A 26065-nucleotide genomic window follows, 5' to 3' on the forward strand; every position below is an offset into this window, starting at 1 on the left:
AGCCACAATATGAGGTTAGTCATTAATGTAAGATAAGATAACCTTTATTAGTCCCACGTGTGGGAAATTTGTTTTATTACTGCAGAAAGTGGACAGTGCAAAGCTACATAGCAAAAATTTTAAAAATAATGCAACAACATATACTGTTGTTCCAGTGTTTATAGAACAGCTACCAGAGAATTCAACATTAATAAATCAATGGTAAATGGTAAATGGCCTGCATTTGTATAGCGCTTTTCTAGTCCTTAAGGTACAGAAGTGGAGCAAACAAGAGGAATAAATATATTAATTAAAGTAACAAAACAACCTCAAGAGCTGGTCTGGAGCCAAAAGAGCCGGCTCTTTTTAGTGAGCTGAGCCGAAAGAGCCGGTTCTCTAAAACGAGCCGGTATTCGCATCACTAGTCTAATTACATGTACAGGCCAGTGGAGACTCTTTCAATGATACGGATGTACACATCCTGGACAGGAAGGAACACTGGTTTGAGTGCGGAGACAACGAGGCCATTCACGTGAAAAGGGAAAGACCATCTCTTTATTGAGGAGGGGGCCTAAGGGTACATCTGTCACCATCTTACAAGGCTGTGATTGCAGCCATTCCGCAACTCTCTGTGAATGGTACTCATGGCCATTTTTGTGAGGTCTTTAACCTTATCAAATCATCCAACATAGTCTATCCAGAGAAACTGAGGAATCTGCAGACACAACATTAGAAATATGTAAGCAGATCTTACCAGTTAACCTGGAACACAGGGCATTGTTACTGAAACAAAGCTGCTCTTGACCTGCTGCTTTGTAGGACTACAGTAATGGAGGGATTTGGAGGCTGAACTCGGCTCTGTGACACTTTTTGTAGTGAAATGATGAAAGCTGTGTCTCAGATGGAGTGGATGTTAGTCCAACACCTCATACATTATCTCTGCTGCTCTCAGTTGATGTGCACATGAATGATTTGTGTTTCCTCTGCAGGTGAAGGTAGAAAGTGTGAATTCAGCAGCATGGATAAGAGTGAGGACAGAGAGGAGGGAGTCCCTCCCTCTAAAACCACTCTGTGTGGGGAACATGAGAGCCAGATCAAAGCACAGAGGTGAGATGACCATCTATAACTGTCCATGACCCTTCTCCATGTCACAGCTCATCACTCACATCACTGCTCCATCATTATTCACAGGAACCAACCTGGACCTCCACCCAGATCTTTGTCCTTAGAGAGTGACGCGTCTAAAGGTCGTCCCATTTATTTTAAAGTCCAGCCTGTGTCTGCTGCAGAGAGGTGAGCTGTTAGTAACATAAACCGATGTCAGTTTGGTGTCTGATTTAAATGATTTTGATGTTTCCTGGTTCCTAAAATCCATCTCAGTGGGAGAGCAGTGTCTCAAAGGTTAAACAGGTTCAGGTGTAACTGTCATTTTATCAGGTCCCCTCCAACTACCGACCATTAACCTGCCTCAGCACCATGTGGAAGCTCCTGTCAGGCATCATAGTGGCTAAGATGAACAGGTACATGGGTCAATACATGAGTGGGGCAAAGAAAGGGATGGGCAAGAATACCAGAAGCACAAAACACCAGCTACTGGCAGATCGAGCAGTCAGCCGAGACTGCAGGACCAGATTGACCAACCTGTGCACTGCCTGGATTGATTACAAGAAGGCCTATGACGCAATGTCCCACACCTGGATCCTGGAATTCCTAGAACTATATAAGATCAACAGGACCCTGAGAGCCTTCATTGGGAACTCAATGGGTATGTGGCGGACAACCCTGGAGGTCAACCTCAAGCCCATAGCACAAGTCACCATCAAGTGCGGGATCTACCAAGGAGATGCTCTGTCCCCACTGCTGTTCTGCATAGGCCTTAACCCCCTCAGTGAGATAATTGACAAGACTGGCTACGGATACCGACTACGGAATGGAGCAGTTGTTAGCCACCTCCTGTACATGGATGACATCAAGCTGTATGCCAAGAGTGAACGAGACATCGATTCACTGATCCACACCACCAGGATATACAGCAATGACATCGGAATGTCGTTCGGACTGGAAAAGCGTAGTCAGATGATAACAAAGAGAGGAAAGATAGTCAGAACTGAGGGGAATCGAACTACCAGAGGGCAACATTGCAGACATAGAGGACAGCTACAAGTTCCTGGGGATCCCACAGGCAAATGGAAACCAGGAAGAGGCTGCTAATAAAGCTGCAACCACCAAGTACCTGCAGAGGCGCAGGCAAGTCCTGAGGAGTCAGCTGAATGGTAAGAACAAGATCCGGGCTATCAACACCCACGTCCTACCTGTGATCAGGTATCCTGCTGGAGTAATAGTCTGACCAAAGAAGGAGATAGAAGCCACTGACATAAAGACAGGAAAGCTCCTTACCATTAATGGAGGGTTTCACCCCAAGTCCAGCATCCTGAGGCTTTACGCTAAGCGGAAGGAAGGAGACTGGGGACTGGTAAGTGTCAGCACCACAGTCCAGGATGAGACAAGGAACATCCACGAATACAGGCAGCAGAAACCCAAGAAAGAGGAGGAAGGTGAGGAACTATCATCGAAGGACAGGCCCCTGCACGGAATGTACCACCGTCAGATAGCAGAGGTGGCTGATACCCAGAAATCCTACCAGTGGCTGGACAAAGCTGGACTGAAAGACAGAACGGAGGCACTAATCATGGCAGCAGAGGAACAAGCACTGAGCACAAGATCCATAGAGGCTGGGGTCTATCACACCAGGCAAGACCCCAGGTGCAGGCTATGTAAAGATGCCCCAGAGACAATCCAGCACATAACAGCAGGGTGCAAGATGCTAGCAGGCAAGGCATACATGGAACGCCATAACCAAGTGGCCTGCATAATGTACAGGAACATCTGTGCCGAGTATAACCTGGAAGTGCAGAGGTCAAAATGTGAGACGCCCCCATGGGTGATGGAGAATGACCGAGCTAAGATCCTGTGGGATTTCCAGATACAGACAGACAAAATGGTGGTGGCTAACCAACCGGACATAGTGGTGGTAGACAAACAGAAGAAGACGTCAGTCTGGTCCTGCAGTCTCGGCTGACTTCTTGGTCTGCCAGTAGCTGGTGTTTTGCGCCTCTGGTATTCTTGCCCATCCCTTTCTTTGCCCCACTCATGTATTGACCCATGTGCCTGTTCATCTTAGCCACTGTCATGCCTGACAGAAGCTTCCATATGGTACTGCGGCAGATTATTGGTCTGTAGTTGAATGGGACCGGCCCCTTCTGGGTGTCCTTGAGGATCAGGACTGTCTGGCATTCAGTTAGCCATTCTGGGTGTCTCTCAACGAGTAGCAGCTGGTTCATCTGTACTACCAGATGCTCATGGAGTGCAGTCAGCTTCTTCATCCAGTAGACGTGAACCATGTTGGGGCCTGGTGCTGTCCAATTCTTCATACTGGAGGACCTTTCTTGGATGTCTGCCACGGTGATGGTTACTGGATCCTGTTAAGGGAAGTTCCTGTGGTCTGCCCTCAGGTCCAGTATTGCTCCGTCTCCAGCCTAGGTGGTGCTTCCTTCTTCTGCTTAGCACAAGTCTTCTCTGTCTACCACCAGTCCCAGCATGCTATTGAACATAAATAGGAGTGGTATAATTAGACAACAGCCGAGAGGACTATCCCCCATCCTGTATTCATACCCCACCCAATCACTGCATATCCCCTTTGCTGCAGCTGACCCAACATAAAATATGCTTTAAATACAAGAAACAGCTCATCATGCCAGATTTCCATGAGAATTTAAAACAGACTGAATGAAATTGCCTGATATGGCTAAGATACAAATTCAAGTTTTAAAAATTAAAGTTGACATTCTCTGAAAACTAACGAATAGCAGAAATAGATCTAGATCTAGATCTTTATCCTGTGCTTGAACTAATTCTCCATGGTTCCTGCACAGAGTGGACCAGCAGAGCTCAGAGGTTCCCAGTGGTCAGTCTGCCCAGCAGCATCAAACACACCTGGACTCCATATTTATGGTCTGTACATGTACAACAACTACTACTGGGCATGTAATCTGTTCAAATTCATGACCATGCTGCAATTTGTAGACCAGTGGATTGTCAGCGTGTCCAACATCGATCTGATGTTTGTGTCCATGATTGGCTTATTCATAAAGTTTTCTGTTCCAGCTGCTGGAGGACAACATCATCACTTTTGTAAAGAACGAGCTAAAGAAGATCCAGAAGGTTCTCAGTCAAGATTACCCAGAATGCTTAGAGAGTCAGAGAGAGGGTGGGGAGCTATTGGAGAGTGACGATGAAGAGCAGAGGAGGAGCAGAGAGGCGTTTGTGAAGATCACACTACACTTCTTGAGGAAAATGAATAAGGAGGAGCTGGGTGACCGATTGCAGAGCAGTAAGGGAATTTCTCTAAAGATTATTCTGCTGGATAAAGTGAAAATTTTCTAACCTTTCAATGACTGGACAAACATGAATTTGAAATGAATGCTTTATATAACTTGAATGATTTTTTTTATCTGTCTGATTTTTTAGAAACCATTCGAAACTTCCAATGGAGTCTGAGTGGAATTAAATCTAAGCTGAAGAAGAAGTTCCAGTGTCTTTTTGAGGGGATCGCTAAAGCAGGAAACCCAACCCTTCTGAATCAGATCTACACAGAGCTCTACATCACAGAGGGAGGGACTGCAGAGGTCAATGATGAACATGAGGTCAGACAGATTGAAACAGCATCCAGGAAACCACACAGACCAGAAACAACAATCAGACAAGAAGACATCTTTAAAGCCTCACCTGGAAGAGACGAACCAATCAGAACAGTGCTGACAAAGGGAGTGGCTGGCATTGGGAAAACAGTCTTAACACAGAAATACACCCTGGACTGGGCTGAAGACAAAGCCAACCAGGACATCCAGTTCATATTTCCATTCACTTTCAGAGAGCTGAATGTGCTGAAAGAGGAAAAGTTCAGCTTGGTGGGACTTGTTCATCACTTCTTTACTGAAACCAAAGAAGCAGGAATCTGCAGCTTTGAAGACTTCAAGGTTGTGTTCATCTTTGATGGTCTGGATGAGTGTCGACTTCCTCTGGACTTCCACAAAACTACAATCCTAACCGACCCTAGAAAGTCCACCTCAGTGGATGTCCTGCTGATAAACCTCATCAGGGGGAAACTGCTTCCCTCTGCTCGCCTCTGGATAACCACACGACCTGCAGCAGCCAATCAGATCCCTCCACAGTGTGTTGGTAGAGTGACAGAGGTCAGAGGCTTCACTAACCCACAGAAGGAGGAGTACTTCAGGAAGAGGTTCAGAGATGAGGAGCAGGCCAGCAGGATCATCTCCCACATCAAGACATCACGAAGCCTCCACATCATGTGTCACATCCCAGTCTTCTGCTGGATCACTGCTACAGTTCTGGAGGATGTGCTGGAAACCAGAGAGGGAGGACAGCTGCCCAAGACCCTGACTGAGATGTACATCCACTTCCTGGTGGTTCACGCTAAAATGAAGAAGGTCAAGTATGACGGAAAAGCTGAGACAGATCCAGAGAGCAGGAAGATGATTGAGTCTCTGGGAAAACTGGCTTTTGATCAGCTGCAGAAAGGAAACCTGATCTTCTATGAATCAGACCTGACAGAGTGTGGCATCGATATCAGAGCAGCCTCAGTGTACTCAGGAGTGTTCACACAGATCTTTATAGAGGAGAGAGGACTTTACCAGGACAAGGTGTTCTGCTTCATCCATCTGAGTGTTCAGGAGTTTCTGGCTGCTCTTCATGTCCATCTGACCTTCATCAGCTCGGGAGTCAATGTGCTGGAAGAAGAAACAACCTTCAATTGGGCTAAATTATTTAAGAAACGAAGCGTACAATCGTTCCACCAGACAGCAGTGAACAAGGCCATACAGAGTCCAAATGGCCACCTTGACTTGTTCCTCCGCTTCCTCCTTGGTCTTTCACTGCAGACCAATCAGAGTCTCCTACAAGGTCTGCTGACACAGAAAGGAAGTAGCTCACAGACCAATCAGGAAACAGTTCTGTACATCAAGAAGAAACTCAGCGAGAATCTGTCTGAAGAGAAAAGCATCAATTTGCTCCACTGCCTGAATGAACTGAATGATCATTCTCTAGTGAAAGAGATCCAACAGTCCCTGAGATCAGGAAGTCTCTCCAGAGATAAATTGTCTCCTGCTCAGTGGTCAGCTCTGGTCTTCATCTTACTGTCATCAGATAAAGATCTGGATGTGTTTGACCTAAAGAAATACTCTGCTTCAGAGGAGGCTCTTCTGAGGCTGCTGCCAGTGGTCAAAGCCTCCAATAAAGCTCTGTAAGTAAACATGTGTTTTTAACCTCATCCCTTATAATGTTGTTGTTGGTCTAATCAGTGTACTGGACAAAACCCCATTAGCCCCATTCTTAAACCTCCCCCCTCACAACTGTCACCAAAGGATTTACCTCCCTGATCAGGAGAAAGAGTCTTACTATGTGTTTTCTACTGTCTGTTGTCTTCGTATGTTCCTAACATCTGCTAACATCACGAAAATCTACCTTCTGTCTGTCTACCTTCTGTTTTCAACATGACCACCATTTATGTGTTACACTTCAGCACTGACCATAGCATCATTATAGGGCCTGAAAGTCATCTTCATAATTGTCTTCTGTCTGCCCTATTCGGCAGATCGTCACCTGTCAAGGCAGTCCCCTCTCAATTGAGGCACTTGTTAACCTGGGTTGGTATTCGAAACCTGGACCTCAGGCTCCAAGGGAAAATATTATATTTAACAAGACTTGAATAACCAATTAGACCTACAATTTATTCTTTAATTGTAGAAGACTTGGCAGGTACAAAGTAAAAACACCATAGTGTGGTACACTTTTGTGCTCTTTGTTGATGGAAATAATGATGAAAGGAGAATTCCTTGAAAGATCTGACATCTGCTCAAAGTTATTATCCACAGGGAAAACCTTGAAAGTCTTGAGAACTTGGAAGTCCAAATCATTCTCTGAATTATTATCCAACACAGAGATGATGATGAGCATACAGAGTGTCAAATCCAAGTTGAATCTGTAATTCCTCTCCAATTTCCCTTTGGCACCTCTTGTTACGGTTTGGAGGAGGACTCAATTCAATTCAATTCAATTATATTTATATAGCGCCAAATCACAACAAAAGTCGCCTCAAGGCACTTCATAGATACAGAGAAAAGCCCAACAATCATATGACCCCCTATGAGCAAGCACTTTGGCGACAGAATTTCCAACAGTAAAATTCTGGAATCCTTTAAACTGCTCATCTGACAGGCCACCGGAGACTGTCCCAGAATCCACGAATCCCAAATCATACTTTTCGAAGTGCCCACCCCACCTTTCTCTCCCTATCTCTCTGATCCACTTTTAACTATGTTCCAGTGTTGAAATATTTCTGTTTCTTACAGACTTAAATCTTGAGCTGTTTAGTTTGCTTGTTTGTTTGTCTGTTTTGTGAGTGTGCCCTGACATTTTTCTTTATCGTAGTTCAATTCAACATTAAATTTTGGTTTCAAAACAGGATTTTTTTTCGAGATTTGGTGGCTATTTTCACTTAGTGTAATTTGTCGCATTTCTGATGACAATGGCAATTTCAGTCAGTCGTGAAACAATAAATCTTGCCAAAACTAGTAACTCCTTAGTGCGCCATCAATACATTCTAATCCAGCTTTTTTTGTGTTTCTCTGTGTTCTTTATTTCTAGACTGAGTGGCTGTTTTCTCTCACAGAGAAGCTGGGAAGCTCTGTCCTCAGCTCTCAGTGCTCAGTCTTCAAGTCTGAAAGAGCTGGACTTGAGTAATAACAACCTAAAGGATACAGGCGTGAAGCTTTTGTGTCTTGCACTGCAGAGTCCACACTGTACCCTAAAAACTCTGAGGTGAGATGATTTTTTTTCATGAAATGACATAATTAACCAATTAAAACACTAAATGTCATTTTTACTAATTTATTGTTGTATATTACTGTTTTTCAATGTTATTTCTAAATTGCAGTAAAATTCTACATTTCTACATTTATCTGTTTAAAATGAGGTGATAGCAGTTCCAACCAGAAACTTAAATCCAATCTTCTCATTTGCACAACCTTCACTCAAAAAAACAGGAAAATTAGATAAAAAAAAAAATAAAAAATTAAAGCATTGGTATAGCCTTCAAAAGACCTTTAAGTACCACCAATGATAACTTTCAAGACAGTTAAAAAACTTTATTACTTGTAGAAATAAAAAGTCTTATCTACATGATACAATCCCCATACAATACAATTTATTTAGGAGAAACATCCTGCCCACTAAAAGAATGGACATAATGAACACAGAATTTTGATTAAGAGAAATCTTTTTTCCAGTCCCGTTGCACTCCATGAGCTATTAAACACAGTCAAAGAGGTGGGAATATTAATTTTACCCCCCCCCCCCCCCCTCCAAAACAAAAATAATAATAATAATGGCTATTTCATTTAGAGTTTAAAGTTCACACCCTACAACCATGAATGAGGATTTATGTATTAAAGACTTTCTATGATATTTACCTTTGTGTTTTCATGTTTTCTAACAAGATTTTTGGATTATTTCTCCCATTTTTAATGTTCCTGTACTTATATTTACTGTTTAACTTTTATCTTGTAATTTTTTTTTATGAACTTATTTGCATTTTTCTGTGTAATTTTTAATCTGTATGTTGTTAATACAAGTGGAGATTTTTTTTTAAAATTTTTTAATTAATTATTTTTTCCTCCTCCCCTTTTGATCTTTAATGGTTTAGTCCAGAATCAATTTGGGCTGTGACTTAACCAATTGACCAGCTAACCAATACCTCCTCATTAAATGTCAATTGGTCAGCTAGTTTATTTATTGAAGCTGCAATTGGTTCATTTGAGAAAAAAAAAATGTTTCCTGTCTTTTATTTAAACACAAACTGTTTCACGTGACTGATGAAGGCCACAAGTGAAAACATGTTGGTTGCTTAATACAGTTATTTCATATTACTTTAAATGTTGCTCGAGTCTCCGCATCGCCAGCATTAAATAATGTTATTTCTAGTAACTCTTCACTACACCATTAATATACTTTTTTCAGTGAGTTTCATTTTTGTCTTTGGGTTCTTTATTTTTCAGACTGATTGTCTGTAACCTCTCAAAGAGAAGCTGCGAAACACTGTCCTCAGTTCTCAGATCACAGTCCTCTAGTCTGAAAGAGCTGGACCTGAGTGACAATGACCTGGAGGATTTGGGAGTGAAGCTTCTGTCTGCTGCAGTGAAGAGTCCACATTGTACACTGGAATCTCTCCGGTTAGGATTCAGTCTTTGCCACTCATTATTACGTTAATGAATCAATAGATAAAGGTTACAGAATTATAAAGTATATTATTATTTTTATGCCTTTAGATGAATCATTGGACTCCAAATTACTGTCTGTAAAGATTTTCATAACCCTGCAAGAAATCCAGGAGTTGTTTCTGATCATGTTATACTGTATTCTTTAATGTTCACCTTAGAGAGTATCCTGCAATAGATACTCATGCATTTATAACTTTCTCAGAGTTGGGTTGAAAAACTGAGTCACACACTTTTAGATCTAGGCTAAATTATTATTTATTATTATTATTATTTTTAATTCATTATTATCAGGCTATTCTAAAAAGAAACAAACAAACAAACATAAAACAACAACAACAAAAACATTGAAAAAGTACTAATGGGGATGATCTTCCTCCATTGTAGTTTCTCGATATTGGCTCCTTGTTGAATCGATTGTGAAAGTTCCAATCATTTTCTCATACACAAAACTCAGAAAAATTCACAAAATTCAGGTTGCATCAAATGACCCCCTGTTACCTATTGTCCTATTGCTCTTGGTTAATTTGCTAGTCACTGCAAAGTCACAGACATGGTTGTTAAGCTCACCATTAAGGTGCAGATAGCCACTGCAGGGGCTGAACAATACATGTCATCACTCACACAGTAAGAATGAAGAAATCAAAACCAGAAGTCTTCCGTTTTCAAACTGTTGCCTTACCTCCTTTGTACAGTCTGTCAATCTCTGAGTTTCTGTGCTAAAATATTCTTAATATGGCAACAAAACACTACACACGTAAAAACAAACATATCCCTCTACTGCGTGAGTTTTTAATTTGGGGGAAAAAACATATTTCACCCTGTTTTCCTGGGAGCTTTACGGTCCCTAATAATATATCAATCATAAATTAAATGAAATTTAATTAATTAAAAAAATTAATTAATTTAGTTATTGCTTCACATTTTAAAACATAGTGACAGATAACCTATTTAGCAGAAGAAGATGATATGATAAGATAATGATGACTGATATCACCTGTCAACTTTGGTCACAGTGTTGGACCCGATTTTGTCACTCGGAAGGGTCACAGAACGGTTGTCATAACACTTGACAACATGTAAGGTGGTTTTTATCACCATGGGTATCTTTTCTTCAAAATTTTGATGGTAGGTATTGTTTCATCCTGTGTCTCCCCTTGAATAGAATCATCTGCTCATCTATGGTGAGCTTCTCACTCATTGGGATGACGAGGAGCCGCACGGCACGGCACTTTCCGCACGGCACTTTCCATCATCCTCGGAAATGATGCCGGCTTTTGCGAAAGCTCGAACAACAGTGCTAGCAGACATGTTAGCCCAAGCATCTACAATCCATTGGCAAATTGTGGCGTAACTCGCCCGGCGCTGCCTTCCACTCTTGGTGAAACTGTGGTCTCCATCGGTCATCCATCGCTCCCATGCCGCTCGCAGCCTTACTTTGAACGGGCGGTTTACACCAATGTCCAGCGGTTGGAGTTCCTTTATCAAGCCTCCCGGAATGACAGCAAGCTCACAGTTCATTTGTTTCACTAGCTTTTTCACATCGGCTGTGAGATGGGCACGCATAGAGTCACAGATTAAGAGCGATGGTGATGCGTGGAAAAAACCACCTGGTCTCCTTACATACACCTCCCTCAGCCAGTCTTTCATCATTTCCTCATCCATCCAGCCCTTTTCATTTGCCTTAATGATGATTCCTGCTGGAAACTTCTCTTTAGGCAAAGTCTTTCGCTTAAAAATCACCATAGGTGGCAGTTTCTGTCCATTAGCATGGCAGCCAAGCACAACAGTGAAAGAAGACTTTTTGTGCCCCGTTGTGCGTATCGCTACCGTGCTGGTCCCCTTCTTCTCCACAGTGTGACTCACCGGGATGTCAAAAGTGAGCGGGACCTCGTCCATGTTTGTAATGTGGCTGGGCTGAATGTTTTTGTCGCCGATGTGTTTGCCACAGTAGGAGCCGAAGATGGCCAGCTTTTCCTTATAATCCGCTGGAAGTTGCTGCACTACCGTAGTCCTGGTCCGGATGGAAAAATGGCACCGTTTCATAAAACGAAAGCACCAAGACGGACCTCCTTGGAAATGTTCAATGTTCATCTCTTCAGCTAGTGAAACTGCTTTTAGCCGAATGGTGACCGTCGAAACGCTTCTCCCGCTCGTTCTTTGCTCGATGATCCACCGCTCGAGTCTTTCCTCCAACTCGGGCCACCTCGCCTTATGTCCGCGGAAACTCAGCTGCGTTTTCTTGACCTGCCGGAGCTTGTTTTCTAGCTTCCTCCATTTGCGAACCATCGATTCGTTAATCTTAAATTCTCTCGCCGCTGCTCGATTTCCATGTTCCTCCGCGTAGCTGATGGCCTTCAGTTTAAACTGTGCTTCGTAAGCGTGTCTCTTTGCCATTTTCAGGGTTGTTAAAACAACGATATCCTGCATAATAATAATAATGGATTGGATTTATATAGCGCTTTTCTAGGCACCCAAAGCGCTTTACAATACCACTATTCATTCACTCTCACATTCATACACTGGTGGAGGCAAGCTACGGTTGTAGCCACAGCTGCCCTGGGGCAGACTGACAGAAGCGAGGCTGCCATATCGCGCCATCGGTCCCTCTGGCCAACACCAGTAGGCAAGTAGGGTAAAGTGTCTTGCCCAAGGACACAACGACCAGGACAGAGAGCCCAGGAATCGAACCGGCGACCTTCCGGTTACAGATGCGATTCCCAACCCCCTGAACCACAGTCGCCCATAATGCACATACCTGTCCTTTTATACAGGTATGTGCGATTGTCCCGGTATATACGATCAATGCCCACACTTCACCCTTTAGCGTTCTCATGGTGTTCTCTACTACGTCCTCCTTACAACACACAGGGCGCACCGCACTATAGGGCGTGCCGCACTTTTTAAAGAAAATCCAAGGCTTTTATGTGCGCCTTATGGTTGCGAAAATATGGTAGATAATATGGTCGCAAGCTAACGGTTAGCAGCTCCAGGTCCAGACGGCATACCAAAACTTTAACGGAGACGTGTCCAGGGTTGCAGTATCTATTGTTAATGTAGACAATGAGTCCCCCACCTCTGCTTTTTCCACTGGCCTGCGTGTCCGTATCAGCTCTCACGGATGTGAAACCACATAGGTCTACGTTAGCCTGTGGCGTTAGCTCGGTTAGCCACGTCTCCGTGAAGATAAAGAAACTGCACTCACGGTATAGTTGGTGGTTGTTCAGAGCACACAGTTCGTCCATTTTATTCTGTAGCGAGTTCACGTTGCTCATTATCACTGTCGGGATTGATGGTTTGAATCGCCTCCAGTAATCCGCTTTCCTCGCTCCAGCCTTGCAGCCTCTGTAGCTCCTCTTTATCTCAGCCGGGATGTTGTGTCGCATGCCGGTCTGTCCCTTTGTCCTTAGTGCCAGCAGCTCCGCTCTAGAATAGATGAAGGAGCTGGTTTCAGAAGTTATCCATCCATTATCCATCTTGTATCGCTATATCTGAGAGGTATAAGTAGAGTAACTAGAGGAAGGTGAAATAAAGTTTGAAAGCCTAGTCTAAAAAAAGTTAAAAGTTAAGAAAAGGTGTGGTGTTGCAGAGCTACTTGGAAAGGCTGCCGTTACTCCAACGCCATATTGTTCTCTTGTCAGCTAAAAGGTAAACCTGTTTCCCCATCACCTGTTCAGCTCTAAAGATTCAGTAAGGACATTGCCTGGTTTCATCTTCATGTTTCCCTCTCACCACATATCCAAATCAATGTCATGACTAGCAGCTTTTACGGCTGTAGCTCCAACAAACATGATGCAAGTATTATTTATATGAATTTATTTCATTATAAATATGTAAAATAGCTATCTTTATCTTACCTCGTAATGGAGATCTCTCTTATGTAGTGCAGCTTGCAGAAAGTTTTTTTTTTTGAAGGGTCAGTGTGAGGCATGAAAATACAGGGAGTGCAGAATTATTAGGCAAGTTGTATTTTTGAGGAATAATTTTATTATTGAACAACAACCATGTTCTCAATGAACCCAAAAAACTCATTAGTATCAAAGCTGAATGTTTTTGGAAGTAGTTTTTAGTTTGTTTTTAGTTTTAGCTATTTTACGGGGATATCGGTGTTTGCAGGTGACTATTACTGTGCATAATTATTAGGCAACTTAACAAAAAACAAATATATACCCATTTCAATTATTTATTTTTACCAGTGAAACCAATATAACATCTCCACATTCACAAATATACATTTCTGACATTCAAAAACAAAACAAAAACAAATCAGCGGCCAATATAGCCACCTTTCTTTGCAAGGACACTCAAAAGCCTGCCATCCATGGATTCTCTCAGTGTTTTGATCTGTTCACCATCAACATTGCGTGCAGCAGCAACCACAGCCTCCCAGACACTGTTCAGAAAGGTGTACTGTTTTCCCTCCTTGTAAATCTCACATTTGATGATGGACCACAGGTTCTCAATGGGGTTCAGATCAGGTGAACAAGGTGGCCATGTCATTAGTTTTTCTTCTTTTATACCCTTTCTTGCCAGCCACGCTGTGGAGTACTTGGACCCGTGTGATGGAGCATTGTCCTGCATGAAAATCATTTTTTTCTTGAAGGATGCAGACTTCTTCCTGTACCACTGCTTGAAGAAGGTGTCTTCCAGAAACTGGCAGTAGGACTGGGAGTTGAGCTTGACTCCATCCTCAACCCGAAAAGCCCCCACAAGCTCATCTTTGATGATACCAGCCCAAACAAGTACTCCACCTCCACCTTGCTGGCGTCTGAGTCGGACTGGAGCTCTCTGCCCTTTACCAATCCAGCCACGAGCCCATCCATCTGGCCCATCAAGACTCACTCTCATTTCATCAGTCCATAAAACCTTAGAAAAATCAGTCTTGAGATATTTCTTGGCCCAGCCTTGACGTTTCAGCTTGTGTGTCTTGTTCAGTGGTGGTCGTCTTTCAGCCTTTCTTACCTTGGCCATGTCTCTGAGTATTGCACACCTTGTGCTTTTGGGCACTCCAGTGATGTTGCAGCTCTGAAATATGGCCAAACTGGTGGCAAGTGGCATCTTGGCAGCTGCACGCTTGACTTTTCTCAGTTCATGGGCAGTTATTTTGCGCCTTGGTTTTTCCACACACTTCTTGCGACCCTGTTGACTATTTTGAATGAAACGCTTGATTGTTCGATGATCACGCTTCAGAAGCTTTGCAATTTTGAGACTGCTGCATCCCTCTGCAAGATATCTCACTGTTTTTGACTTTTCTGAGCCTGTCAAGTCCTTCTTTTGACTCATTTTGCCAAAGGAAAGGACGTTGCCTAATAATTATGCACACCTGATATAGGGTGTTGATGTCATTAGACCACACCCCTTCTCATTACAGAGATGCACGTCACCTAATATGCTTAATTGGTAGTAGGCTTTCGAGCCTATACAGCTTGGAGTGAGACAACATGCATGAAGAGGATGATGTGGACAAAATACTCATTTGCCTAATAATTCTGCACTCCCTGTATGTTTTGGTTCCTCAGGGCAAATACATGAGCCATGGGTCCCTAGAACCAGGCCATGACAGAAACAGCTCTGGTTTGCATTCACTTTCTCTACTTTTACGATTAGACCTCATGAAGTGTTCAGAGATGGAATATTATTATCTTGTGTGTCTGCAGTCTGTCATGCTGTCTGATCACAGAGGAAGGCTGCACTTATCTGGCCTCAGCTCTGAGCTCCAACCCCTCCCATCTGAGAGAGCTGGACCTGAGCTACAATCATCCAGGAGACTCAGGAATGAAGCTGCTGTCGGCTGGACTGAAGAATCCAGGCTGGAGACTGGACACTCTCAGGTATGGAGAGAATGTCTGTGTCCCAATTCAGGGTCTGTACGCTTGAAGTAAGCGCACTACGCGTACTACGTACGGTGTGTACTATAAGTACGAGAAGTGCGGAAATGAGAGGCTTGTGAAATGGGACAGTCTAGCCTTCGTCATGCTGCTCAGGTTGCCTAGCAACCATGATACTAACCGCAAGAAATGTTACATACAACATTGTTTGACAGAAATGAAGGAGAAAAAATGTTTTGTTGGTCATCTATTTTTGTCTTGACATCACTTTGATTAGTTGAGTATCTGAGGCTGAGGCCACGTGACTGTAAAACATGATTGTTGGGCTTCATTTCTGTACTGAACAGTCATTTTAAGATTAGTCAGTAAATAACAATTAGCTAATGTTGTTCATGAGACTAAAATCATTTCATTGTGGTAATGTAAATATAATGTGGCCAATATTATAGTATTGTCAGATTATTATGCTATCTTTGACAGTGTATATACAGATGTATTATGCATAAGAGACAAATAGTGTTTGTTTAGTATGTTGGCATTGTTACATTAGGCTCAATGCTTACATACATGTGTAAAAAGCAAATGTACAAGCTGTGAAAACTGTTTCTGATAGAATGAAGAGTAGACTGATATATGAAATATTCCTTTATTGGGTGAGAAAATCAGACCCTGTCATAACTGCTGTAAGTCACACAGAATAGATATCAGAGCCTTAAACAGACTGACGTCTGCAAAATGGGTCAAACTGAGCAGAAAGTATACAAACACATAACATCCTTATAGAATATGATGTAACACTATAGATCAACGTACCTCAGAATATATAAAGCATATAAACAGTTACAGCAATATGATGCAACAAACACAGCAGCTACTGATCCAAAATACTCAAAGCTTCATAGAACTGAAACAAACATTTATTTTTAGCTCCATTCTGCTGCTGATACATACTTTAGGTTTCTGAACATTAAACTTGTTGCTGCCTTCCATAGTGTGTAACTTGAAGGCCCTGAGTACTTTCTCCCACACTGAAAACACTGGGATGATAACATTATTTGAACATTACCTAATAAGACTGATTCAGGACAGACAGTTAGTTATGTTAAACTTTTCTAGCAGTCCTTCACAAACAGGGAACAGTCTGTTTATTCTCTCCATCTGTCAGCTGCTGCTGGCTCTTCTTCCTCCTCTTCCTCACACACTGCTGAGTTTGTCCTGGTGGATCATCAGGGGTGCAAAGCCTCACAGATGATTTGCAGCAGTGGGTCCCTCATTCTGTCATCACTCTGGACACTTGCAGTCACACATGGAAATCAAATGTGTGATAAGCTGCGGGATTCAAACACAAGTGTAACTTATAAATACATGTTCATATTTTATTCCACAATCAGAGAGAAAGAAACAGAGAGAGTGCAGGACAGACAGGTGAGAGTCTCAGGTGTATACACAGCTACAAAACAGCACAAGAGACGGAGGATTTAGTGTTTGTGTTCCCAGATGGTACATTAGACACATGTGTGACTCCTGTGATTAAAGCATCTTTCTTTCAGCTTAATGAGTGAACCGTCAGCTCATTCAAACACACGTTAAAGTCCGTTTGGCTCGACACCACCAAGCAGAGGCAGCAATATAACATAGCTAACATTAACAGTGCAGCTTGTTGTGTTTGTGGATATATGACTGACTTTAATTATCCATAAAATCATCACATTTTAGAGGAGAAGCAAGATGGCACCTGTGTTTGGCTGTGCCGCTGCCTCCGTCCGTGTGTTTGTTTACTTTGTATGTTATGCAAGTGTTCTTGCTACAGTTTTGTCCGGTGTCATTTCCCTTCGGATTTATGATCGCCATGCGTTACTGGCGATCAAATCTGCTATGGATAACTTTCAGAGTCAACGATACGACGTTGTTTTCCCACCGCCGCTTGAGCGCGACACAGCACCTGGTTCACCTCCACTCTTGCCGGTCAGCTCAATTTTGCTTCAGAGGCCTCGTCAGAGGAAGCAGGAGAAGAGAGCCGGCTTTCTTGTCCTGCTCCGTCGTCTTCGGAAAGAGGCAGATCTTCGGGGGCTTTATTCCTGGGCTGCTAGCGGTAAGATCCGCCTGAGACTTGTCGGAGCCGGATTAATCCCCACAACCCACTGTGTTTACCTCCCAGCCTTCCACCTAAAAGTATGGAAAGCAATTCCTCATCGTGGCAGGAACCCTGTTTTGCTGCGCAGCTTACCGCATAGTACGAACTCTGTTCCTGGAAACTCTACCCCTGTCCCGGTGGCTCGCAGTATTAAATGGATGTTAATTAATGCGCGCTCAATTGCCAACAAGTCTTATATCTTAAATGACTTGTTCTGTACGGAGAAGCTTGATTTTATGTTTATCTCTGAGAAGTGGCAGCGTGAGAATGAAGTCTCACATCTTTTAGAGCTGTGTCCCGCTGACTGTTCATTTCTCTGTGCGCCTCGGATATCTGGACGAGGGGGTGGAAAAGCGGTAATTTTCAAAAAGACATTCTTATGCCAGATGATCTCCTCAAGCTGTTACAACTCTTTTGAGATGATTATGATAAAAATTAGACGAGAACAGCCCATATACGGCATTTTAATTTATCGTCCACCTGGGTCTGTTGCATCTTTTCTGTCAGACCTACAAGAATTTTTAACTTCGACGATTAAACTGGGCAAACTCATCATTGTTGGTGACTTCAACATTCATGCAGAGGACTCATCAAATAGTACCACTAAGGAGTTCCTGAGCATTATGGACTCTTTCAATTTTGTTCAACATGTATCAGGTCCTACTCACACAGCTGGGCATACTCTGGACTTGGTCTTCACCTGTGGTGTTTCCCTTGATCACATGAACTTAAATGATGTTTCTTTTAGCGATCATAAGTCAGTCTTTTTTAATGTATTGTTCAATTTAGAGTCTCTTCCCCAAAGTTTTATTAGGCGCAGGCGCTTTATTGATGACTCTGTCATTTTAAAGTTTTCTTCTCTTTTTAATTTTAAACCTTCTGACGAGGTTGACATCCTTATTAATTCTTTTAATGAACACTGTCTTGCCCTTCTTAATCAGGTTGCTCCTTTCAAAACTAGACATTGCACTGTTAGTTCCTGCACACCATGGTTAAATAATCAAACCCGTGGTCTTCTACGCTCCTGTCGAAAAGCAGAGCGTCTCTGGAAGTCCACTGGGCTGGTTGTCCATCGGGAACACTTCAAAGAACTTCTTCACTTATATAATGAGTCAGTTAAAGAGGCCAGATCCTCTTACTTCAATAATCTCATAAATCGTCATAAAAATAACCCAAGAATTCTATTTGATGCTATCAATAGTATTGTTTCTCCTCCAACTCAGCATGCTGTTTTACTTTCTGATGAAGACTGTAGCACTTTCCTCAATTACTTTGTAAATAAGGTGATGGACTTGAGATCCAAAATCTCGTCAAGTGCCTCCCCTTATGAAGATGCCCCTTGTTGTCCCGGGTCATTTACTTCTTTTTCTCTAATCACACTCAATGACTTAATTGCAGTAATAGGTAAAATGAAATCCTCATCATGCTCCTTAGATATATTACCTCCCTCTGTCCTGTCTGGGACTCTCACCAGCATTGGTCCCACATTACTATCCATCATCAACAATTCACTGAGGCAAGGCTGTGTTCCGTCCTATTTTAAACATGCTGAGGTAACCCCTCTGTTAAAACTACAGACTCTAGATCCTACCTCCCTTAGTAGTTATCGTCATATTTCAAGATTGCCATTTATAAGTAAATTACTAGAAAAGATTGTAGAAAATCAGTTCAGGTCCTTACTATGCCGATTGCAGATTTTTGACCCTTTTCAGTCAGGCTTTCAAAAGCAGCACTCTATGGAGACCGCTCTCTTAAGGGTCTATAATGATCTACTAATGGCATCTGATGCAGGAAATTGTTCCGTGATCATTGACCACAAAATCCTACTCAACGGGCTGAAGGTTCTGGCTGGTATATCTGGCAATTGTCACGGTCTGGCTGGGGCAGACCGTATGTGTTGCAGAGGAGGACTCAAACGCAGACCAAAACGTGGTGTGGATTAACAAAACAAGACGTTTATTGAGGCTAGCGACGAGGGTACAAAATAATAGGGCATCGGTGAAAACTAAATAATAACCTAAACTGGGTGAACTAAAACAAAACATGAAAAACCTTAACCATAGTGAACTGACAGAGATACCTGGAGCGGAGACATGGATGAGCAGGGTGAACAACAGCAGAATGATCAACAGCAGGGTGCACAGGGAAGGAGCAACAGCGAAGTGAACAGAGAGAACAGACGACCTGACAAAGAATGACTGAAAGCCCACGGACTAAATAGACACAGGAGGATAATGAGGGAAGTGGCAACACATGGGGAACCAGCTGACACATGAATATAATGACGTCACAGTGGGAGAGTAAAACTGAACACGATGAACACAGAAACACCAGACCTCTTCACAATAAAACAGGAAACATAATGAGACGTAGACATGACAACCCGAACTTGACAACGTAAGACACAGACATGAAACACATGAAGAGCAGGGGAGACTTAACATAGTTGGAAACACGAGGGGGAAATAATAAGAACTAGAAACACCTAGGCATGATAACAAATGAACTTAGGAAACCTGAAGGGCTTACATAAACTAAAACTCAAAACGCTGGGTCAACAGACCCAGGATTATGACAGCACTGCCTTAGACTGGTTTTCTTCCTACTTATCAGACAGGACTTTTTCTGTTAGGACTGATAGGTTCTCCTCTAACACTGCTGCCCTAACCTGCGGGGTTCCACAGGGTTCAGTTTTGGATCCATTATTATTTTCTTTTTATATGCTTCCTTTAGCTGGCATTATTCAGTCTTTTAGTGACCTGTCTTATCATTTCTATGCCGATGACATTCAGCTGTATATGTCCTTTAAGCCTCATCAGCTGGATAGGCTGTCCACCCTAGTCCAGTGCTTAACTCAGGTTTCTGACTGGCTTTCTAACAATTACCTTGTTTTAGACATGAACAAGACAGAGACCATGATCATAGCTCCTCCTGATCTATATTCTAAAATCAGTCAGGTTCTTGCCCCTTTCTGTTCTTCTGCTAAGCCAAATATTCGAAATCTTGGAGTAATATTTGACTCTTCTTTGGGCCTTGACTCACACGTAAAATCTCTGTCTCGTTCCTGTTTCTTTAATTTAAGGAATATTTCTAAATTGCAACATATGGTCTCCTTACTGAACTGGAAACAATTGTCCATGCATTTGTGTCATCGCGTTTAGATTATTGTAATTCCCTGTTTACCAGCTTGGATAAATCATCTGTTTCTCAGCTCCAAGCTATACAAAACGCAGCAGCCAGACTACTAACTCGCTCTAGCAAGCGAGCTCACATCACTCCTATTTTATGTTCTTTACATTGGCTCCCAATAGAGTTTAGAATTCGTTTTAAAATTATTGTTTTAACGTACAGAGCACTAAATGGTCAAGCCCCAGATTATTTATCCAAGCTTCTCACAAAATACACTACTGCTCGCCGTCTCCGCTCACAGACTCAGAGTTTGTTGGTTGCTCCCAGAACACGTCTGAAGGCGAAAGGGGACAGAGCCTTTCAGTCTGTGGCACCAAGGCTGTGGAACAGTCTACCTCTACAACTACGTTTGGTTGACTCTGTGGGATCCTTTAAAAAACAGTTAAAAACTTTAATGTTTAAACAAGCTTTCTGTTGACCAATGCTTTTTACATTTTTGTATTTTTAATTTACATTTAAACTCTATATTGTGTATATTGTCCATTTTGCTATTTATCGTACTGTTTATTTTAATCTCTGTGCGCAGCGCTTTGTGACTACCTGTCTATGAAAAGCGCTTAATAAATAAACTTTACTTACTTACTTTACTTACATTCTCTGTAAGATAAGGTCGACTATATATATATATTTATTTTATATATATGTATATATATATATAAAATTTCCCCACTCGCCCCTGTGGGCGGTCAATCCTTCAAGTTCGGGTCCTCTACCAGAGGCCTGGGAGCTTGATGGTCCTGCGCAGTATCTTAGCTGTTCCTAGGACTGCACTCTTCTGGACAGAGATCTCCGATGTTGTTCCCGGGATCTGCTGGAGCCACTCGCCTAGCTTGGGAGTCACTGCACCTAGTGCTCCACTTACCACTGGGACTACCGTCACCTTCACCCTCCACATCTTCTCGAGCTCTTCTCTGAGCCCTTGGTATTTCTCCAGCTTCTGGTGTTCCTTCTTCCTGATGTTGCTGTCATTCAGAACCACTACATCGATCACTACGGCTGTCTTCTCATGTTTGTCTAGCATCACTATGTCCGGTTGATTAGCCACCACCATTTTGTCCGTCTGTATCTGGAAGTCCAACAGGATCTTAGCTCGGTCATTCTCCACCACCCATGGGGGCGTCTCACATTTTGACCTCGGCACTTCCAGGCCATATTCGGCACAGATGTTTCTCTATACTATGCCGGCAACTTGGTTATGGCATTCCATGTATGCCCTGCCTGCTAGCATCTTGCACCCTGCTGTTATGTGCTGGATTGTCTCTGGGGCATCTTTAAACAGCCTGCACCTGGGGTCTTGCCTGGTGTGATAGACCCCAACCTCTATAGATCTTGTGCTCAGTGCTTGTTCCTCTGCTGCCATGATTAGTGCCTCCGTTCTGTCTTTCAGTCCAGCTTTGTCCAGCCACTGGTAGGATTTCTGGGTATCAGCCACCTCTGCTATCTGACGGTGGTACATTCCATGCAGGGGCCTGTCCTTCGATGATAGTTCCTCGCCTTCCTCCTCTTTCTTGTGTTTCTGCTGCCTGTATTCGTGGATGTTCCTTGTCTCATCCTGGACTGTGGTGCTGACACTCACCAGTCCCCAGTCTCCTTCCTTCCGCTTAGCGTAAAGCCTCAGGATGCTGGACTTGGGGTGAAACCCTCCATTAATGGTAAGGAGCTTTCTTGTCTTCATGTCAGTGGCTTCTATCTCCTTCTTTGGTCAGACTATTACTCCAGCAGGGTACCTGATCACAGGTAGGACGTGGGTGTTGATAGCCCGGATCTTGTTCTTACCATTCAGCTGACTCCTCAGGACTTGCCTGCGCCTCTGCAGGTACTTGGTGGTTGCAGCTTTCTTAGCAGCCTCTTCCTGGTTTCCATTTGCCTGTGGGATCCCCAGGAACTTGTAGCTGTCCTCTATGTCTGCAATGTTGCCCTCTGGTAGTTCGATTCCCCTCAGTTCTGACTATCTTTCCTCTCTTTGTTATCATCTGACTACGCTTTTCCAGTCCGAACGACATTCCGATGTCATTGCTGTATAGCCTGGTAGTGTGGATCAGTGAATCGATGTCTCGTTCACTCTTGGCATACAGCTTGATGTCATCCATGTACAGGAGGTGGCTAACAACTGCTCCATTCCGTAGTCGGTATCCGTAGCCAGTCTTGTCAATTATCTCACTGAGGGGGTTGAGGCCTATGCAGAACAGCAGTGGGGATAGAGCATCTCCTTGGTAGATCCCGCACTTGATGGTGACTTGTGCTATGGGCTTGAGGTTGGCCTCCAGTGTTGTCCGCCACATCCTCATTGAGTTCCTGATGAAGGCTCTCAGGGTCCTGTTGATCTTATATAGTTCTAGGCATTCCAGGATCCAGCTGTGGGGCATTGCGTCATAGGCCTCTTGTAATCAATCCAGGCAGTGCACAGGTTGGTCAGTCTGGTCCTGCAGTCTCGGCTGACTACTTGGTCTGCCAGTAGCTGGTGTTTTGCGCCTCTGGTATTCTTGCCCATCCCTGTCTGTGCCCCGCTCATGTATTGACCCATGTGCCTGTTCATCTTAGCCCCTATGATGCCTGACAGGATCTTCCACATGGTGCTGAGGCAGGTTATTGGTCGGTAGTTGGAGGGGACCGGCCCCTTCTGGGGGTTCTTGAGGATCATGACTGCCCCGCTAAATTATATATATATTTATATATACATATTTATATATATATATAATTTTGCGGCAAAATTATCCACACCCACCACCGCGCTATAAATTGTGGGATATATGGGGAAATTGACGGGGCATTTGGAGTATGCATTTGAAGTATGCATTTGAAGTACACTTCGAATTGGGACAGTCGTCGTCGCGTGACAGTCATGTAATCGCACTTAAAATGCGTACTTCAAGCCTGCGGTCTCTGAATTTGGACACAGCCAATGTCTGGTAGAGGAGGAAGAACTGGAAACATTTCCTGTGTCCTTCACTCACTTCCTGCTTGTTTCCTGTAGATGAGACATGAACAATCACACATGCAGGAACATTTTCAGGGGCAGACACACTGGACTAGCTGGATAGTACATGGATATTTATGAAGGGGGTCTCCAAGGAGTCTATTTGCAGGAACATTGATGATAACTAATAAGTCGTTTTGAGAGTTTAATTAAAAGTATACCTACAGTTAGGTCCATAAATATTTGGACAGAGATGACATTTTGTAATTTTGGTTACAACAAATAATTTTAAATGAAAAAACTCAGATGCAGCTGAAGTGCATACTTTCATATTTAATTCAGTGGGTTTGGCAAAAAGATTGCATAAAATTGTGAGGAACTAATGCATTTTCTTAACACCATCTCTTACTTTTAGAGGCTCTAAAGTCATTGGACGAATTGCATAATTGAGAAAAAATCTGTCTGTGAAGGTTCAGGTCATTGTAGTCTAAGGAGTTTGGAAAGAAAAGCATCTTTAGTTCTAACAGCAACTAGTGGCGATTCTTTTCCCTTATGGGAGTGTCCCCAAGAGGATCATGGACCCTGTATTGATCCTCTACCTGGTAGCCGCATGAAATGGTGGTGGTTTTTTACTTTAGTGCAAACAACTCATGTAAATTTCAAAGCTGTTCTAGCAGTCTGACAATGGTCTCTCGAGCTCCCATTGGAGAGCCGTGAGTTTCTCAATGATGTTATCAATCTTGCGCTCAAAGAGCAAATTCTGAGAACTCACGGCTGCTGTGAGCTTTTCCAAGATGTAATCCAATTTTTACTCAGCGGTCTTATTCTGAGTGCTCACTGCAGCCTCAAGCTTCTCCAAGATCTTATCCGTGCTGCGTTCAATGAGCCCATTTTGAGAACTCACGACTCATCCCATCATTTCAATCACAGTGGGCAGCCTTGCGGGGTTTTGAACAGCCGATTGTGCTTTCTTTAATCTTCAATAAGCCATGGCCAAGCCAGCTCTGATCAGCAAGAACACTGTTATCATGGTTCCGAACAGGTAGATGTCTTTGACGACCTCGATCAACAGTCCCACCAGATACATGACCCTCCAGTTATGCCACACGTCCATCATGTATCCGGCAGAGAAAGTACCATCAGGATACCCGAGTCCAGGCTTCTCATTGACAAGAAGGTGTCAGTTGCATTCAGGGACCAGTTGATCAATTCCATAATTCCTCTTTTCGTTTTAGAGAACAGACTGTGAGAGAGTGTTCCAGGGAAAGAGTAAGGAAATAGATGAGACTAGACAAGGACATAAGACGCTAAGCAGGGAAGATAAGAGAAAGGAAAGGAGAAAAGTGTGACTGCATGTCTTCGCCAAGAGCCAAAAGAAAAGACTCATGTGCTTAGTTAGAGGATCAACAGGGGTCCATGACCATCTTGCGGACACTCCCACAAGGCTCAAAATTTGGAACTCTCCACCATTTGCGCTTAGAACTGAAGAAGCTTCTCGAAAGAGAAATGTCTTCAAGAAACTTAAAGGAGTCCAGATACTTTTCTTTCCAAGCTCTTTAGACTACGATGAGTTGGATGACTGATAACCTTCACAGACTTAAGTGTATGCTTACCAACAACAGTCACAATTTAATCTTTATTGTTCTACTTTGATGGACTAGAATGAATATTGTAAAATGAATGATTTTCTACTTTACACTTTGTCTTCATTGAGTTGTCAGTAATGTTAAAATAACTCAGACTGAAAGGAATCTTAATGACAAATTAATTTTCAGACTTTGAGAGGACAGAAGGAGACTGACAGGTAACTCTCTGTGATACCAGTTGACAGCAGAACGATTCAGTGCACTAGCAAGAGGACCAGAGTGATTGCTGAGGAAATACACTTGTCCCTTAATAGTTTCAACATGAAATATTAAAATATATATATATATATAGTCCACTCTTTGTGTGTGACAGAGGCAGAAATTTCGCTTTGTGGATGTGGCGATATCTGCTATTAAATCAGAACATGAGGTTTCAGGCAGCATTAAAACACATGAAAACAACACTGCACTCACAGAGAGGTCAGAGGTCTTGTACAGTAACCACATTGACACTAAGAGGGGGAAAACAGCTGGCAGCAAAGGCAGGGAAGTGTCCTTTCCTTCTAAACAGAATCGCTAACTTATTGTGGAGGGGGGGTTTGTGTGTCCCAGGGATCCCAGGGACACCCCCCACCCTCCCCACACTGTCTGGCGGGGTTTTGCCATACCATATTTGAACATAACAGTGTCCATAAGTGCACATGGCACCAGGATGCTCTATTCTACAGGTTGATGATCAATTTTGTAATCGTATTACCAGACTTAGGACCATATGTTCTGGACATTCGAGTAACGAGAGGGGCTGAGCTGTCAACTGATCACCACCTGGTAATAAGTTAGATCAGTTGGCAGGGGAGGACACTGGACAGACCTGGCTACCCTAAATGTAAAGTGGAGGCCCTGGTCCACGGGATCTTTAATGCAAACCTCCGGCAGAGCTTCAACAGCATTCCGTGAGACTGGAGACATTGAGTCTGACTGGGCCATGTACCTCATGCCCATTGTCGAAGACGCTACGCAGAGCTGCAGCCGCAAGGTGGTTGGTGCCTGGTGGTAACCCCTGAACCAAATGGTGGACACCA

The 26065-nt window shown here is 43.1% G+C and overlaps 1 protein-coding gene across 1 annotated transcript in view; it reads left to right on the forward strand.

Annotated features, from left to right (window-relative positions):
• Positions 1-972: 972 nt before the first annotated feature.
• Positions 973-26065, forward strand: part of LOC120746533 (NLR family CARD domain-containing protein 3-like) — a 29891-nt gene continuing 4798 nt past the window's right edge. The window contains exons 1-8 of the mRNA XM_040051958.1: positions 973-1086; positions 1171-1272; positions 3912-3990; positions 4144-4369; positions 4507-6298; positions 7702-7875; positions 9111-9284; positions 14987-15160. Coding sequence (XP_039907892.1) covers positions 998-1086; positions 1171-1272; positions 3912-3990; positions 4144-4369; positions 4507-6298; positions 7702-7875; positions 9111-9284; positions 14987-15160 — 2810 coding nt within the window. The 5' untranslated portion in view covers positions 973-997. The remainder of the gene's footprint in view (positions 1087-1170; positions 1273-3911; positions 3991-4143; positions 4370-4506; positions 6299-7701; positions 7876-9110; positions 9285-14986; positions 15161-26065) is intronic.

Source organism: Simochromis diagramma, unplaced genomic scaffold (assembly GCF_900408965.1).
Source record: "Simochromis diagramma unplaced genomic scaffold, fSimDia1.1 OVJJ01000009.1, whole genome shotgun sequence".
Taxonomy (NCBI): domain Eukaryota; kingdom Metazoa; phylum Chordata; class Actinopteri; order Cichliformes; family Cichlidae; genus Simochromis; species Simochromis diagramma.